Below are 19,455 nucleotides of genomic sequence, written 5' to 3'. Positions count from 1 at the left end.
GTGTTAGAGCAGGCAAACACATCCCCTGTGAACTCCCAGCACAGTAAAACTGTGTCATGTAATTTTCCAAGGTAGCAGGAGGGAGAGCACTGTGTTTGGGCATCCCTGTTTTTCATCAGGGAGGGTGTATGGGTGGAGTTGGTGTGATACCCTGCAGCCCTGGGGTGTTACAGCAAACCAGGGGAGATTTACAGTGATGCAGAGGCAATTTCACCATGCCATGGAAGTCTCATGGTGCCCAACAAGTGGTAGTGCCCCCTAAAATGAGCTTGGTGTAGCATTGATGGCATTGCCTTGGCTGCTGCCAGGTGCACATGGCCTGGAAGGGCAAATGTGCAGGTGCATCAGGGCTGTGCAGGTACATCAGGGCTGGTTCAGGTGCATCAGGGCTGGCTCTGGTGCATCAGGGCTGGCTCTGGTGCATCAGGGCTGTGCAGGTGCATCAGGGCTGGTTCAGGTGCATCAGGGCTGTGCAGGTGCATCAGGGCTGGTTCAGGTGCATCAGGGCTGTGCAGTGCATCAGGGCTGGTTCAGGTGCATCAGGGCTGGTTCAGGTGCATCAGGGCTGTGCAGGTGCATCAGGGCTGTGCAGTGCATCAGGGCTGTGCAGGTACATCAGGGCTGTGCAGCGCATCAGGGCTGGTTCAGGTGCATCAGGGCTGTGCAGGTGCATCAGGGCTGTGCAGCGCATCAGGGCTGTGCAGGTACATCAGGGCTCTGCAGGTGCATCAGGGCTGTGCAGGTGCATCAGGGCTGTGCAGTGCATCAGGGCTGTGCAGGTGCATCAGGGCTGTGCAGTGCATCAGGGCTGTGCAGGTACATCAGGGCTGTGCAGGTGCATCAGGGCTGGTTCAGGTGCATCAGGGCTGTGCAGGTGCATCAGGGCTGTGCAGCGCATCAGGGCTGGCTCTGGGCACAAGGCTCACTCCTGACCTGCACCCTCAGTAGGGAGAGCCCAGCCCTGTGCAGTGGCAGAGGACACCTCTGTGCCCAGGGGAGCACAGCACCTGGAGCCCCAGCTGAGAATATCCCTGTGCAGCTCTGCCTTGGGGCTGTTCCCAGGGCTGGGTGTGCACAGAGCTGCCCTTTGCTCAGGATCATGCTGGTTTCACCTGACCAAAATGTTTCCCTGGAGAGTCTCACTGTCCCATTCCTGCTGCCATCCTGACAGGTGCAGAGCTCCATCTGCCTCCTCGGGTTCCAGATGTTGGCTGCACATCAAGCTAAGGGTGCACTCAGCTCCACTCGTTACTCAGAGGCTGCCCCAGGCCAATGAAATGATTGTTCCTCTCATTTGAGGGGAGGGGAAGAAGAGAGGAGGCTCATTACCACCTGGAGATGAACATGTTGCCCAAACGGAGGCATGTGCAGCAGCTGGGGGCTGGGGACAGCCCAGCAGGGAGGAGTTGTTTTTACCTGCAGACAGACAGCTCTCCCCTGGGGACAGCTTTGCCACCATGGGAATCCCAATGCCCCAAACTGCAAAGGACAAGGGGCGCCCTTCCCTTCCCACCCAGCCTCTGCCAGGGCTCCTGTGGGAAGCAGTGCCACTGTCCCAGGGCTGTGGGCAGGGACAGCTCTATGGATTCAGAGTCCTCCCTGGGCGGGGATAATGCATGTTAGGCTGAAGTGACAATTGCAGAAGCAATGCTGCTGAAAAACCAGTCCTGCTCGCTGCCTTTGAGAGCTTTCCAAGGCTGCTCTGCATCTCAAGGTAACAACAGCTGAAGAGGATTATGCTGTTAAAAATGGTAATCAACCATTTAAAAAAGCCATGTTAATTAAGAAAAGAAAATAAGGAGATGAGCGTCAGCTGCATCCTTAGTGATAAAACACTGCTTTTGTGGGCAGTCACTGTTTGGACATCTATTGAAATGGGAGGTGCAGCACTGAGGAGCTACGGAAGCATTTCTTACAAGAAAAATAAACTTCCCTAGTTCCTCATAGTTTCTCCATTTTTTTCAATGCTACTAGAAAGCAATCTGGCTCTCTAATGACATTATATCTAACTCAGGTTGATGTCAAATAAAAGTCATTTTTGTTGTGTGACATTTTACATAAGCACAAGGAAATCATGTCCCAGAAGTACTGCCAGTGAAATGATGCTCTGTTATAAAATTTTTCTGATATGTGAGGTAAAATAAAATCACTGCCTTCTCTCCTGATATTAAAAGCCTTAATGATTTAATGCAAATTTGTGGCTGGTAAAATTATATTTGCTACCTTCTGAGTTACCATAATTACATTTACCCAATTATCCTGAAGGTCTCATTCAGTCATTAGGTGTTGATTTGTTTATGAAGTCAGCAACTGACAGCTGCTTGTATCTCATTAAAGCCTGTTCATATGTAAATGCCTTGCATAAAACTGAAATTAATTTTCATCAGTGTTAGGAATGTTCAGTTCAAGTACAATACAATTTCAGCAAGCAGGTGCTTACATTTAATTTCTTCAAGTCTCATTCTTGCAGCAGGTTTCCTAACCCAAAATCTCACATAACACGGGGACCTTGTAAACTCATGCTTGCTAGATGGAGAACATCTACAGATCTGCAGAAATACCAGCACACCCAGAAAGTTTACAAGAGAAATAGGTGATGTTCTGAACAATTTTCCAGCTGCATGAGCACAGTGCCACAGCCTGACACTTCCCACACGCCCAAGGTGCAAACCCTCAGCTGGGAGCTGTGCATCCAGGGGTAAAAGCTCCAGCAATCACTGTGCAGGGGTGTGAGGGCATGCTGAGGCCAGCAAGGGCCAGAACAAGGCTAATGAGACATTCCTGGACCTCCTTTGGGTGCTTGGTTTCCCTGTGCAGTAAGCACAGGGCAGGCTGGGTGTGTGGCAGCCTTTGCCTCGTGTGGGTAAAACAGAAGAAAGGTCCAGAGATGTCTCCCCCTCACCCCAGCTTTGGGAAGGCAGAACACCTGGCTCTGCCTCTGCACTGTTCTTCCATCACTGAGGTTTTGCCTCTGTGGGGTGGATGCAGGTGGGGAAGGGATAGGAGGAGGAGGAGGGAGGGCACCCCAAAGAGGAGCCCTGCACCACCAGCCACCTGGAACAATGCTCTCTATGTGGCTGGGCTGGCAGTGGAGAGCTGCTCATCAAATTGTCACCAATAATGCCCAGGTTTGGCAAAGGCAGAAACTTTCTCTCTGCTCACAAGCCTGCTCTAAAAAGCTGTAAAAAATCCCCTCCCAATCTCAACCCAAAGGAGCTGTTGAGCTCTTAACCTGCTCTTTGCCACTAGAAAGGAATGTTAGAAAGAGGGGAAAGTGGTGGGAGAGACGTGTGGTGTGCTGGATTGCATTCGATGGGGAACAGGCAGCCACCCTTACTCTTCACCCTGATAACACCACAGCACAGCACAACTCAGAAAATGGCTTCTATAAAGAGCAAAGAAATTTTCAGTGGTAATTTGTACCTTAATTACAAACAAAACTCTGCTAACAGACGGGAATCCCTTCAGATACACGACAGAGTGTGAAATATTTATGATTTGTGCACAGCATAGAACAGGAACCCGGCTAAGCATCATGACTTCTCCCCACAGTCTCCTAAATTAAAATCGAGTTATATGCTTCTGTCACCTCATATGCTGAGAAAAATTAGTAGATCCAAAAGAAAAAGAGGGCCACAACATTGGTATCATCATCAAATACACAGTGTATAATTACTTTGAGTACATTATATGTTTCATAAATTAGGAATAACAGCCTACTTTGGAGTGTAACCCAAAAAATTGTAGGTGCTTTTTAAACTCCTAAGTGTCTATGTGAACCACAGATTTTGTGTATGGTGGCACAAAATGACATGTAAGATTCAGTATATTATAATCTAACTACAAAGCAGTTATTTGTAGATTTACTTGCACCATTTGGAATTATCTGATATATGTTCTAAGGATTCAATATTTGCCTTTGATGTTTTGCCTAGAAATAGGAAATTCTGAATATTGGCTGCACAGCAAAAAGGGGCAGTGTGTTGAAAGAAGGTATTGTGGTGTGATTGATGGAAACAGGCTGTGCTGAGGCCATGCAGAGTGCAAAAGAAATAATGATGAAGGATGGGGAAATACAATGATGACTTAATCTGAGCAAGCTCTCATTGCAATTGCTATGATGGATTCGGGTCAAACGTAATCAAAATGTAACTCTAATTGCAATAATTAAATTCTCAAATGAAGGATGCCCTGAAGATTATTGGGATTTATGACAACATTTTTATTTGTATGGTATAATAAAGATTTAAAAATAAACAATGAAAGAGACAATTTAGTGATTAAAAATTTTAGGAGAGGCAAATCAAGTTTGATTACAACAAGATGAATAGGCTTTCTGATAATTTTTGTTTCTCTTTTTTTTGCATGAGAGAATGTTATTTTTTAAGACATGCTATAAAAAGAAACAAGAGTTAAAAAATTCCCAGAAATGAATCATTAGTTATTGTTTATACAGGGCTTTGGTCTGAAGATGTAAACAATAAGGAATGTGCAAAATAAAAATTAACAATCCAAATAAAGCCTTCCTCCAATAGGGCATTTATAGACAAGTGCCACTATTTTTGAAAAGTCTGAACTTTATTAGGAGAGTCAGAGTATGTATTAAAAACAATCCTAAACAATAGTTTCTGTTGACTTCACCAACTTTTATTCTCTAATTATGTAAGGAATGCATTTTATGGGAAATACCTGAGACTGGGTCAGCCCTGGGACTCTACCTATTGGCTTGAGTATGACCTGCAGACGACTTGATATTTGTTACAGCAATTGATGTGACAAATTGTCTGCACAACACCCCCCTGCCCTTCTTCCCCACAAAAAAATGTTTAAAGATATGAAATAAATGCTTACCAAGTCTTCTGTGGTAAAAGAACAGTGATTCTCCTCCACTGAGCGAATTCACTGGAGTGGTAAATACTTGCTGATGTAAACTCCTGACAGCTTGGCATACTGGGAAGGCATTCCTTAAAATAAAACATTCCAAAACTAGATTTAATGTTGAGGAATAATTGGGAACAGAAACAAGGGTCAAACAGTCACAGAACCAGGAACTTGTCTGGGTCCAGATGTTGGAGTGAAAGACACAGAAGAGAGAAATCCTGTCATGAAGTGGAGAAATTTCTCAGAAAACCAGTAGTACAATTGAGGATGGAAGAAAGCCATATGAATCTATTTAAAGAGTTTAGCATTCATGACTGGCAATGTTTTGCTTTCCTCCATGAGGAGTGTCTATCTCTCTGGTTTTTACTATCTTCACCCCAGCATCCACCATGGACTATGAAGTGAGGATACAAGATCACTATGAAAGTGACCTCCAGACTATCATAAAGGTCATTTTAGAGACCTATTGTGAAGCTTTTCCTGGGCATGCTGACTGGCCCCACACCCTCCATCTGCAGTGGGGAGCAGCAGTAGGGACAGACAGACACACACCAGAGGGCCCAGCCAGCCACAGCCTACTGAAGTTGTGTCCTTGGGCCCATCCCAAGCTCTGCAGCTTTGACACCTGCAGCAAGTGCTGTAAATTGTTCCCTCCTGCTTCTAGGACTATTTCTGCATTTAACTCAGATTCCTGTTGAGGTCTGTTTCCTAAATTCTATTTTTTTTAAATTCAGAAAATATGATCATTTTAATGATCGCATCTTTTTAATATTAAATATAAATGAAGTACATTATATTATATATAGCGCTGCCCTTCCAATGTTATTTCATTTTTTGCAATATTCCATTAATTTATTTTCTCTTTGCCAGAACAAAAAATTGACATATGAGGTATGAATAAAGTGCTTGGAAGTTACTACCAACCCACATGATCCTCTTCCAGCTACCAGTTCAGAGTCCCTTCTGACACAGCACAGCTTCTCCTGACCATCCCCACGTGCCCAGGAGAATTTCACTGGTCACTGCTGTGCTCACCCCCATGAAGGCTATCAGGCAAGAGAACAGACACCTGCTCATGCAAGTAACCTACTCTGACTGTTCTAAAACTAATAATAAAGCAGTGATGCTCTACAGAAGTTATGGCAATTAAGAATATTCATACAGTTAAATTATACAGTAATAGTTATGTATTAAATATGAAGAAGGGCAGAATATATTACAGAGAAATTTATTGCTCAAACATCTTAGAGTATTAAATGAAGATCTGAGACCTTATTCTGTTTTTTTTTTGTTGTTTTAGTAGATTTTCTAAACGCCTAATTTCCTTTCCAGCAATTTTCAAACATTTTTTCGTGATTCATCTCCCCTAAAAGATAATAGAAAACTCGATCTAATAAAGATCAGTGATCACAAAGCAAACAAAATTTTCAAACATTTTAATTAATTAGTGTTTTGTTTATTTGCCAGGTTATGTCCTTGAGATATACTACAAATACTCTTTTATCAGAGCAACATGGGTGGTGTGAGAAAAATGATTTGGCTGCATGTTCTCCCTGATTTCTGCTCTACTGAGCAAGGAAAGGAGCACCAAAATCTGAAGCTAACTTATCTTCCATGAATGCCAAGCACAAACCCCAAACACCCACTGCTAGGAACTATTCTTGGACACCAAGATGATGATGCTTGCTAGGTATACAAGACATGATCAGGGTGTGAAATATATGATTTATAGCTTTTGTCTGGATAAGAAATATTATTTGGAAATAAGAAATCATTATTTGGATTTTCAAAGTTTAAAAATTCATTTATTGAGGTTTCTTAATTATGCCCACCAAAGTAAATGTGGCAAAACACAGCATGGCAAGGGTAACCAGGCAAAGCTTTAATTGCTCATAGAAGGTGTGGGACTTTGCATACAAATCCTTTGGTGAGCCTGCAGAGCAGGCAGTGGAAAGGCAGCAGGACAAGTTCCCTGACACCCTCTGAACCTGCTCAGAGGCAGCCAAAGGACCGCGGTCAGTTCACCCCGAGTCCAGGGAAAGTCCAGATTTTCATCTGAGAGGGAAAACCAGAGCATGAACTCCGTGCTGCTCACATCTGTGCTGAGGCAGCACGGAGGCACCCGGGGGCAGAGCAGCCCGGGCTGCTGTTTGCACCTGCAGCGGAGCGGGGGAGCAGGGTCGGTCACTCCAGCCTGGACTGAGCCTGAACCAGGGCTGGGAGATGAAAGCTCTGCATTACAATCCCCTGAAGGAATGTGCTTCCATTTACCAAATGGCTGTGCACAAGGGCAGAAAGAATGTCTATCCATTTAAATTCCAGGAAACAGTAGATGCATTTTGCTTAGAAAAACAAAGCAATAGCACAGGAAAGATCTCAGCCATTACCCTGTAGCTCTAACTGTGGCCCAATCTTTTTCTCAGCCTTTGTCCATTCCTGTCACTATTTTGTTTCAGGCTTTCATACACCTTTCTTCCAAATATTATGAGGAACAGTCTAAATACCTCTATTAGTAATTTTGACAGATTACAACAGAGAATTTATTTACTGAAAGGTGAAAAGGAAAACATCTTTGTTCAATGCCAAAAGTGTATTTCAGACTTTGTATAAAGCTGAGTTTATGGAAGACAAACGTCCTCGCTGCCAGCCTCACCTCCTGAACAAGATGCCACGTGAGGCCATGGTTGGTGGAGTACTCCAGTTTCACCTGGTTGTCCATGTGAGGGGTGAAGGCCTGACCACAGCCCATCACCAGGTTGAACTGTATCATATAGGAAGCTCCAATCTGCATGGACTGGGTCTCCACGTAGCGCATGCTAGAGGCCAGCTTTGAATCTCCTGTAAAACTGAGAGATGCAAGGACAGAATCAGGATGGATGCCCAAAATCATTCAAAAAAGAACATTATGGCTCTGGGTTAAATACAGTTGTGCTTATTTATTCTGTAGACTGGCATGTGGGATGAGACCACAGAAGAATCTTTCTGCTGGTACTTCTGCAAATTACCAGGAAGGTCTTGATGTATCCCAGAATGTGAAACACTGAATTATTCTGTTAGTTCTTACTATATGCTTTTTATATTAAGGATCAAGTTAGGATCTAGCAAAGGGCAACATAAGGAAAAAACAACATAAAGAAAGTTCATTCCCCTGGGTGTCCATTGCCTAAGGTCATGCCACAGTCAGAACTGTAATTTCATTCTAATACTGGACAGTTAAGATATTCTGAATCTAATTTAAAATACTCTTATTATATACACTGTTAACTTCATTGATTTTCCTATATGCAATTCATTCACTTGACTGTTTTTCAGAATTATTCTTCTATTCTCAGCTTCTTTTCCATAGAGTGTACTGATGTAAGAGTTATATTTTCCAGTGGATTGGAGAACAATAGTAATACTACACATATATTTTGCAAGGTACACAGTTATCATATATATAGTAATACAATTTATAGTCTGAAATTCCAAGATATTTCACTTCAAATGCAGGTTTTTCTTCTGTGCACTACTCAAAAGAAAAAGGAAACAACAAAATTCAAAACCTCAAATACAACAGAAGCATAAGAAGGAAGTAATAACAATTTAAACATTGAATCTTGCTCACTAGCCATCAAAACAAGAGTATTTAATGAAAGTTCACATAGAATGAAAATTGCCTCCCTCTGCTTAGTTTGAGATGTTTACTTAGTGTCTTCAGAAATACTGTAGTCCTTTCAGCTTCAATATTTTCTAAGACTATTCTTAAATGCAAACAATTTAGAAAAGGGATTGGCTCTTTTTAAAGAAAATCACTGCAAATCATCATGGAAAAGTAAAAGCTACATTCAGTACAGGGGTGATGAAGAGAATAATCTAGTTCAAGGTTGCTCTTATGATTGAGTAAGCTACAGTTTACTATCTTACATAAGAAGTCATAATCTTTAAATACAATACAGAACATATTAGCTTCTACTCCTGTAAAATTCAAGGTCATGGCAAAGTGAGTGTGAGGACAAGGAATACAAGTCAGTGTCACTTAGGACTCTTTTGAATTAATTCACTGACCTACATTGTTTTCTACAGAGTCCTTTCCAGAGAGAGCACTTATGCCATACATGTCAGCATCCTACCTTAAAGCTTTAGAAGAAATTACTGAAAGCTGACATTAGTTTTGTCATTATTAAATTTCTGTTACTTGGCATAACTTAAGATCCTGTCTGCTTTCTACTCTCTGGCCTTACTTCTGTGACTTGATTTCCTAAAGATGATCCAGGTCATGACTTTATATGAAAATTTTCACTTTGTCTTGTCACTCAGCAGCCCCGAGTGACTGTGGATGGACATTCCCTTCACTGCCAGGGCACAAGGGCACAGCCATGGACAGCTGGACTGGAAGGCAGTAAGTTATCTTGGAAAACTCTATCTGAACTGTTTGCCCTTTCAGTTGGTGTTGTCAGTGTTTTTCTTCTCAATAGGAAGGATAATTTTAAGTTAAGAAGAGGATATAATGTGCACTCATCAGCAGTACATCTCCCTATGGTATGTGGCTTTGTGGTTAGATCTGAATGCACCTCAGAAGAACTTGTCTGGATAATGCCTGAATTTCCTTTTCTTCTAAACTTTATCTTGTATTTTATAAAATGACAAAAATCCTCAAATTTAAAAGCTAAAACTCATTTGACCTGACACAGGCTGTGTTGTGAAATCTGTGCCAATACAACCAGGCTCTTCAGGTGTCAGCCAAACATGTGCATTGTAATCAGCTGACAGTTATGTGCAGCACTGCTTTGGAAGAGGATTTGGCACTGCACACAAAAACCTGGGCATAACAGCACACCACAGTTACCTAAAGCTTATCTGAACAGAATAAAGGAGTTGAAACTCAACAATTTGATGAAACATCTGCCCAGAAGTTGTCTTACCAAAGTAACAGAAGACAAGTAAAGGACTTCTAGTGAAAAAAAAAAGGGCAAAGAATTAAATGTAACATTTTGCTTTTGTCTTCACAAAAATTCCTTTTATTCAATACTACTAAATAAAATGTGAAAAAAAGAAGTCTTAAACTCTAATACATTCTTTCTGGTGGCATTCAGGCAATGATTAAAATATTTTAAATTTAGTATTCATTTTAATTTAATAGCTTAGCCACTGGATATTGTACACAATATATTAAGTAAGTTAAAAAGTCAAACCAGCTCTTTAAAATGCATATTAAAGAAATGTGGAAAAGGAAGATAGTATTGAGATGCAGACAATATGTGGTGCTCTATAAGAAGCTCTTTTGAGGGAAGGAAATCACATTACAGGTACACAAAGTCCTTTATCATCCACATTTTGCCTCCAGCTGAACACAAGTAGCATTAAAGTTGTGGGCTCTACCTTGTCCCTTCTTTGCTCTCCAGATCTCTCATGTTGTGGTTAGGGGTATGTTCTTTTGCTGGAATACCAAATGTTTTCTTTGTTCTGGCAGCCACACAGCTGGAATGCCTTTCCAGAATTTGTAAAAGATGAAGTCATGTCCCTGGCGTCACAATAATTAACTAAAAAATCTTCAGAAACGAGAATGCAGAGGCCTCATTTTTGTATAAATTTGTTGCTGTGAGTGGGTTTCTGGCACGTGTATAATTAGACCTGCAGAGGCACAGGAACAATACCCATAGGTGCCCTCAGAACAATCACTCTCCCTCCAAGCACTGCCAGCTAATTGGTTCTTCTGGGAATGGTATCACAGCCAATGTCAGCCAACCTGCATTGCTCCAAACTGCTCTGAGATCCCCAGAGTTACCATCTTTTCAAGGCTGGGACTTTTAGGAATGCTGAAAAGCCACATGGATGCAGCTTGTTTTGTAAATCTGCGTTGACTGAAAATACTGACACGGCGGCCCAGTGCTCGCACCAGACACAGCTTTGCTCCCATCAAAAGCAGGGATGTTTGGCCTTTCTGCATCATACCTGCTTTGCTAAATAATTCCTAAATGTATTAACATCATTAATAGAATTAAGTCAATTACCTGAAAGAAACTTTCTGCATGTCACAGAGTAACAATTACTCTAAACAACAAAATATTTAAGACAAACTACCAAGCTGATGTGGGACCACTGTATGATATTGCTCCATAAACATAGCTCATGACAAGACAGCTTTACAGTCTTCTTCTAGGCTTCTCCAGGGGCACTGGGACACTCTATTGTTTGCTACACTGAGTTAAATCATAATGCTGTCATCTGACTGGAGACAGTTTATTTATATAAAGCTATTTTATTTGTGTCCACATGAATACATATATATATATTTAAATAAAGCTATTTTATTTGTATCCAGATGAATATATATATATATATCTATCTATCTATCTATCTTCAAAGTGTTATATATATATATATATGTATATGTATATATATATATATATATATATATATATATATATATCTCCTTATCGATATTTAAGTGAATTGCAGCAAGTCACTGTATATAGCCTACAATACTCCAGAGACAATTGGTTCAAAATTTTGCCTGAATATGAGCATTTTGGAGAAGTGATGAATTAATGTACATCATCAAGCACTTCATTTTAAAGTGTTCCAGAGTCCTTTCAGTACAACAAATACACTTGATGTGATAAAGGATCCATTCTGAAATCAAATGATGATGATGGCTATCAAATAAAATGCCTGTTCAGACACAGACCATGAAAATACTCAAGAACCACCTTTGATCAAAACATATGTTTATCAACAATTTTGTTTTAAATGAAACCAAGTATGGAAAAGAACAGCCTACCTCTTAATAAAAAAAATTAAAATCTCCCTCCTCAGTTTTTTCAAATTTTAAGGATAAATGTTTCATGTTTACAGGTTCTAAGGTAGAAATGGAAGCCTAATAGACAATTAAAAGCAATTCTGTGAAAATGGGCCTGGGGATGCCACCCTGTAAAATGATTGATAGTGTATTTCCCATAGTTGTACTAATGAAAAAGCTGTTGTCAGACTGTTCTCAGGAGGATGGTGTCAGTGCTACTGCAAGATCTGCTCGTGAGTTAGAAACTCATGAGTTAGAAAATGAGAAACAAATGGACTCACAGCTGGGAAAACCCAACTATAATTAATTTAACTAGCAACCGTTTGTACAGACTTTGTGTAAGTTTAAAAATTTCCCATGAGAGGAGCAAGGTCAGTGAAGGATAGAGTTCATGTTTTCCAGTGATAATGAAAAATACTTAGACACAAACAGTGAGGAAGGTTTTGATTCTATATTTGATGCATGGAAACTTCAATGTTTCTACTATGACTGAGCACTACAAACCTAGTCCATCTCCATATGGGATGGAAAATTTAGCTTAGTGTTTATTATTTTGATTCTGATTTAGAGTCATGAGAGGAAAAGAGAGGAACCTCTGCTATCTTATCTGCCGTCCTTCCCATGATAAACAGGTCTTAAAAGTACAGAGGGAAAACAATGTCATTAAAAGGCTTTCATTCCTACTCTTTGATAAGGAAGATGCAAACAGTTTGAGCCCTAACATGTTGTTTCATTTTAATGAGCAGCGAGTACCTTCCTTGTCCTTATTAAAGTGGTTAATGGTGCTTCTACTGCCTCATTATCAGTGCTAGGACACATTTGGTGTTGTTCCTACTGCTAAGCCAACTCCTTTTAGTCTGACAGATGATCAGAAAGTCAAATCAGATTGCTCAGAGATACTTGTTAATAAAATTCCAACAGTGTTTCTCTGAGTGTCCATGGGGATGCTAAAATTATTTTATTTTCTTCAGGTTTTCTATAATTACTGTGATTGTACTTTCTCCAAAGAAATATATCTATGCCAATTAAAACTATACTGGGTTTATAGGTTGATGAGACTAGCACAAAACTGTTATTTGGTTTTAATCAAAACACACAGATTAAATTGAGCTTCCCCTGTATTAATTCCAAATGTTACATTCAAATGCTCCAGATTTTTTTTTGTGAAGCATGTTAATGTTTTAGTTAAAAAAGCATATTTTTATGCAATCCTAATGATTTTTTTTGTTTTGTTTTTCCCTTCTTTTGCTTCTCTTGCCTTTATTTCCTTTGAGGGCTGTGATGTTTTCTTGCTTTTGTTTCTAAATACACAGCATATTTGAGACCTAATTGCAATATGTCATAATGGTGATCACAGTGCAGAAGTCTAAGTGTATGTAATTCTAGTGTATACACATTCTAAGTGTATGTAATACCAGACAAAGCAACTACAAATGCATAATGCCTATATTCTGCTGCCTTTTGCTTTCTGGATTACAATAGAATGGCTATGTACATAGATCTAAACATCACTTACAAAATATTCAGTGTTTACTTAACATTTTATTTCATTACCTGCATATCCATATTAACCTGCCTGGATTTGAAGTGAAGATTATTAAACATTTCTGAATTTTTTTCTATTAGTGTATTCTTTAAATACTTAATGGAAAAAGAATGCCACATTCAATGTTCCCACCAAACATAAATCTGTGCAATGAAGTGAAAAACTTACTGCTAATTGCAATGAGATTAGTGACTGTATTTTTGTCCACAATTCAAGGATAAGACACATTATTACTCTGAATAGCTGCCAGAAAAATGCATTTTCAGCAGTCACTTGATCCTTAGCAGGATGAATAGACAAGGAAAACAAAAGCAGAACAGGAAAGAATACATATTTCTCACCAGAGAGTCCAGTCATGGCCACAGTAGGGCTGAACATTTCCCAGGTAGAAGCCCAGAGACTGTGTGACTTCAACCAGGTTGGTGAAGTCCAGGCTGATGCTGTTGAAAAGCACAGAGGTCATGATGATTTCATCGATTGCCCACACGTCCTCGCCTTGAGAAGAGTGATATGGCTGCCACCACCTGAACTGAATGCCAACCTGCCTTGCATCTTCAGGCAGCTCCACTGAAATGATTCTGGAAAACAAAACAAAGTCGTTATTGACAGTTTTTCCTGTTTCTAATAATTCCATGGGGATGTATTTTTGGTAACTTTTCCTTACTGACCCTAAAAGTCATGGAGTAAATTTAACCCACAAATACCATAGCATCTGCTGGTATAGCTGCTACCAGCGACAGGGACAGGGGAATTGTTGGTTCTCTTGGTAATCAGTTCATTTACTGAAACCCAGGCATGTCCAAAAGCCACCAGAAAGAGTTTCTACCAAATCTGTAATTTTTGCTTCCATTGTGGACCTCTCAGTAAATTTAAAGGTGTAAATTAGCAAAGGAATGATGAACTGACAAGGATTTAAGGATTCCAATTCCCCTTTGTCAGACTCAGTGGGTTTTATCCTGAAGATCTGCATCTTGTAAACATCTGCATTCCCCACATAGCATTGATATCATTCTAATGGTGCTCTTGTCCTAGAAGAATCCACCCCTGTAAATTGCCACAGTCAAGTGAAAAAGGTTCATCTTGTCAGACAGTGTGATTGTGGGTAGTCATTTTTGGCAGACACTCCTTTTCTGTAGCTGCATAGAGATGCAACTGGAGGTGAGTCCCAGGTGCTTCTGGTATGCAAGGTCACCTGATTTGTCATGGCAGCTGTGTCAACACACCTAGAAATGAAAAACTGCAAAGAAAATTAAGAGTATTATCTGATTTCCAGGAGCAATTTTCATACACTGCAGGAGGGAGTACACATTAATTGCCACAGCAATGACACCTTCTTGAAAGCCCCATAAATCACTGAGACCATGGTACCCCACACAGCCACATCAGCTGTGAGACAGACTGGCAACAGGGACATTTGTCTCCATTGGGGCACAATTACTTGCTGGCTAAAGGGTTTTCAGCCAGCTCATCATGTAGCTGTGATTTTTCTTTCTCTGTTAGAGGAAATATGGATAAAATGAAATATCAGGTAAATAGAAAGTATCTTTTTATACTTCAGCACCAAATTCTTTTCATACTCAAGTCTTTCTGAGCTGCCTGTTATAATGTTTTGTTCTCTGCATATGAAAGAGTCTTGTGCCTGTGGCAATCTTAGTGCAAAAACCACACTCTTAAAAATGACTTGCTACAACATCCTTGTAGGGAGTAGATTTATAATACTGTTGCTTAGTGCCACATTCATTTTAAAGAAGAATACATTAATCCATTAACCAGAAAAAAACAAACAGCTTGGCTAAACAGGTGGGAAGCACTCAGAAAGTCCTGCCTGGCTTTTCTAGGAGCTGCTTTCTGCCATCCATAGACTGGAGAGAGAAGTGCAGAGGGACAGCCAGAGGTGACATGGCCATGTCTCTGTGGCATGGGACCAGCACAGCACACACTTTATACATGGTGGATACATTTTCTTTATGCTCAAATAAATATGTTTGACTGACTTCAGACCCTGGCTTCTTTTCTACTAAGGATTCCCTCATAAGAAGCAACTTTATAACCTTTTGGGTAATTTTTTAAAGGCACAAATGACAAGAAATTGCAACTGATGCTAAAAGGAACCATATTTTTTTCTGCCATGATTCAGGGGTGTTATCCTGAGGAAAGCTGGTACCCTGGTAAGGAGAGCACTGTATCCAGTGGGCTCTCTGAAGCACCTGGCACTTGTGTGAGCTAATGCTCTGCCATAATCCAGGGCATATTTCTCTGCTGATGGCTGCCTCTGGTGCCTGTATCTTCCCTTTCACTCTTAACTCTCATAAGCTTGCCCACGTGGATGCTAATTCTCACAGACAGTAATGTACAGAAAATCCTAAATCATGACATGCTCCACTGATACACATATCAGATGCTGAAATATTTAACACATGTTAAAATAAATTCCCCATCCCAGGGGATTAAGCTAACACAATTTAAAAATGTAGGTGTAAACCACCACGTATGGCACATATGTTAGTATGCAGAACCTGACTACACCTCCAGTTGTAACAACTTCTCCTGTCTGGCTTTGATTTGTTAGAGATAGATGGAGAGGGAGGGGGATTCCTGCTAATGACTTTTCTGCTGCAGAGAAGAAAAGTGTTCCTACTTACATTACCAGCCACCATTAAATTTGTTAAAAACCAGCTGGGAGACCTTTGCTCTGATCTCATTCTTTCAAGCTATGCGCATACCTAATATTGAAAAGCCACTGCTGTTCTGCCCAGAAGAAAAATGCAGCTGTCAAATGTTAGCAGATTAAACGCACCTTTTCAGGAGAACATTAAATGTGTAATTATTTTTTGTATGAGTGAAGATTAATTAAATTCGTGGATACAGACTGATTGCCAAACTTTGCAGCAGTCCATCTATATTACTGAAAATGCTGATATTTTCAGACAACATAATATGAAAAGGTGAAGCTGTGTTCATAATTATTGCCACCATTAGCTTCAGGTTTGTATCTACGTCATTTTTTTATCTACCCAGAGTGGACTGAATTATTTATCTATCTATCTATCTATCTATCTATCTATCTATCTATCTATCTATCTATCTATCTATCTATCTATCCATCCATACACCCACCCACCCACCCACCTCCCATGGCAAAATCTCTCTAGCTTGTGTATAATGTTCTTTGCTCTGTACCTTGTCAGAACAACAGAAATTGTGTTTCATACCTAACCTTAAAAAGAAAAATAAATCTCTGGCATCTGTGTAATTTATTACATTTATATCTTAAACTTGATTAAAATCAGTCACCAGAATATGTATTTTCCTTTTTGTTATAAAAATTTCATAGTGCTATATATTAAAAACCTTTAGGGAAATATAATTCCTACAGATGTAGTTTTGAATCTAAGAATAAGAAGCAGGGTCATATAAAATATATGTGTGACTATAACAAAGGTAAGCAAACTAAACTTTGAAGAAGACTTTTAAGTCTTCCAGTCTGTAGCATCTTTCCTTTGGAAACATTTAGAACTTCAGAAATTAAAGTCTACAATGTATTTCTACCAAATACAGTCCTCCTCTCACATTTTTAAGTATTTCTTATAGCTCCCAGGAAATAATTTAAATGTTACAAGGGATTTTTTTCAATTAGAACATTCTTAATCACACTTTGAATATTGCAATTTTGTACTGAGTTATTAACAAAATGAGGAAATCTAATTTGTTTTGTTTTGTTTTTGAAAAAGCACTCATCTGAGCTCAATAAATATAAATAATGAAAGTTATGTGTAGCTAAAGTGACTTGCAGGCTATTTCCAGTCCCACCCCTGGGGCTGACTAAGATGTTTTCCTTGAACTCAGTAGAGAAGAAGACACAGGGCAATACCCAGGTCAAAGCTACCCATGGGCAGGAAATGGACGTGCTGGAATGAGTCCAGTGATGCCAATGCCAGTTCTGCCTCTTCTGGGCCCCTTTGCAGAGCATCTCCTTTAACTGGAGATTAGACTGGCTTTTATTGGCTCTGCTGCAGCACCCCATGAAGGTGGCTGCTGCCAGGTTTGAGAGGATTTGCACAGATCCAGACCAGACTGTTCCACGATTTCGGTGCTTCATGGAGACTCCTGATTTTGTATTGCTCTACTAAATTTGGTGGATGGTGTCACACAGGTATCAGAAAGGAACACCTTCTCTAAATACAAGAGATATATTCCTCTCTAATCTGACACCAAACATAGGCATTGCTAGATGAAACGAGCTCTTCGTTCAACTTCTTTTTTATTTGTGCAAGTCGCAGGCACAGTCAGCAGCAGGTTCTCCCAGGGCACCAAGCCCAGCCCAGGGCAGAGGCACAGCCATGCAATTGCCTGGAGAGTGGAAGCAGGTGAGTTTTCCTGCTGACCTCAGAGATTCTCACAATCCTGCAGAGATCCTCACAATCAGATTCTGTCTTAGCTGTCCTGTGCTGCCTGCAAACTCCTAATCCCAGAGGCTGGTGTAGTGAGGGTATCTATGGCTTCAAAGCTACAAATAATTTATGGTAATTTTTCTTTACAAGTGGCTGCTTCCAGGGGAAGAGTCATGCCCCTATTTCCCACAAGTACACTCCTCTCCCTCCTCCTGTACTGCCTCAGCTTGTTCTGTTGTATCACCTGAGACTTGAAAGCCATTAAACCAATGTATTCATTTTTATAGAATGACAAAATGAGAAGTGCCTGGAAGAGCTGCAACATTTTAAAGGAAGGTGGTAACTTCAGTGGGCAATAAAACCTCTTCATTCCCTCTTGCACCATGTACTCAGTCTCCACATTGCAGTGACCACCAGAGCCAGCATAACTACATGCAAATAACTCTTGGTGATATGTGTGCACGTACCTTGGCTCGTGGTAGTTGAGGTAAGAGTAGTGCTCCAGCAGTTTCCAGGTGATGCCGTTGTCGTAGGAGTAGTGCAGCAGCACTCCTTCCCCGGGCTGGTCGGGCGCTTTGCAGGTGCTCAGCACTGACTTGCTGCCCAGGCGCAGTGTGAACTGCAGGAACCTGCACCAGAACCACACAAATGTTTGCTGGGTATCCTTTCCACAGTGGGTTTTTGGTTTTTTTTGGCGGGTTTTTTTTTTTGGTTTTGTTTTTCCCCTAACCAGTTTGTTTTCAGATCTTCTCAATCTAGGCAAATTTTCATAAATATCAGTTATGGGGTTTTGTACTTGTGATTTGTTTTTATTGTCAAGCAATGCATTGTGGCGCATGTAGTTAAAAAAATGCCAATCATTACTGCATTTAATTATTTATTAGGCACTGAAGGGGAGGGAGAGATAGTGAATGGATCTAATCAGCTGCCACAAGCTGTCAAATAAACACAACCTTATAAATAATTAATTAGCACTTGGCTTTGACACTCAGGTTTGATATTAACATTTCATATTTTCCATCCGAGCCATACAATAACTTCCCTCCAGTCTGTTTTGGGCTCTGTTGTTTACAAAGCAGGAGGGAAAAAAGGCGAGGCAACGAAATCGCCATTAAAACACGGACCTAGGAGTTTTTTAAAACAAAAACTGGTTTAATAACAGACAAGCTGGAGAGGGAGGAGCTCCCCCATTTCTTTGCCCCTCCTTCCCTCTCACCTGGACTGGGAGCTGTCCAGGAAGGAGGTGATGAGCTGGCGCCTGCCGTCCTTGTTGAAGACCAGGGCCTTGCCGCTGGCCAGCACCCCGCAGCCGAAGCTGACCTCGGCCCCGCGGATGGAGTAGAAGCTGTGGTAGGAGGAGAGGCGGGAGCTGGAGAAGCTCTCGGAGATGAACATGGGGAAGGTCTGCGACGCCGTCTCGCACGCCGGCCCCGAGAAACCGGGGTCGCACCTGCGGGGAGGAAGGGGAGAGCACGACTGGTGACCCATCTTGGTGTGGCCGCGTGTCAGCAAACAGCGTGGCTGCAGCTGTTCATGGACTGAGCAAACCCACCAGCTCCCTCTCAAGTCTGAGGCCCAAGAACCTCTTTGAACTTTACTTAGGTAAAGCGCACAGCACATTACTTCTGTTAGCTAGTATTTACTTTTCAAATTTAAAAAACATGTATTTATGAACACCCCATGAATCTGCACATAACACAGTACAGAAATATTTTTAATTAATATTTTTAATAAAAATAAAATTATTAAAATAAAATTTTTATTATTTTTGGAACAAAACCCCTGCTGATATAATTACAGTTGTTCATATGTAAAATGAAAAATTTGCTTTTATCTGTAGCACACTAGATGTGGTT

General features: G+C 40.8%; 1 protein-coding gene across 1 annotated transcript in view; it reads right to left on the bottom strand.

Moving 5' to 3' along the window:
- Nucleotides 1-19,455, bottom strand: part of RELN (reelin) — a 240,566-nt gene that overhangs the window by 83,106 nt on the left and 138,005 nt on the right. Inside the window, exons 18-22 of the mRNA XM_058805958.1 lie at nt 18,816-19,049; nt 18,067-18,228; nt 13,550-13,786; nt 7,535-7,727; nt 4,852-4,964 (exon numbers count right to left, since the gene is read on the bottom strand). Of these exons, the coding sequence (XP_058661941.1) occupies nt 4,852-4,964; nt 7,535-7,727; nt 13,550-13,786; nt 18,067-18,228; nt 18,816-19,049 (939 nt within the window). The remainder of the gene's footprint in view (nt 1-4,851; nt 4,965-7,534; nt 7,728-13,549; nt 13,787-18,066; nt 18,229-18,815; nt 19,050-19,455) is intronic.

Source organism: Ammospiza caudacuta, chromosome 5 (assembly GCF_027887145.1).
Source record: "Ammospiza caudacuta isolate bAmmCau1 chromosome 5, bAmmCau1.pri, whole genome shotgun sequence".
NCBI classification, from domain to species: Eukaryota; Metazoa; Chordata; class Aves; order Passeriformes; family Passerellidae; genus Ammospiza; species Ammospiza caudacuta.
Note: the sequence above shows the minus strand (reverse complement) of the source record. Positions and strands in the feature narration are given on the sequence as shown.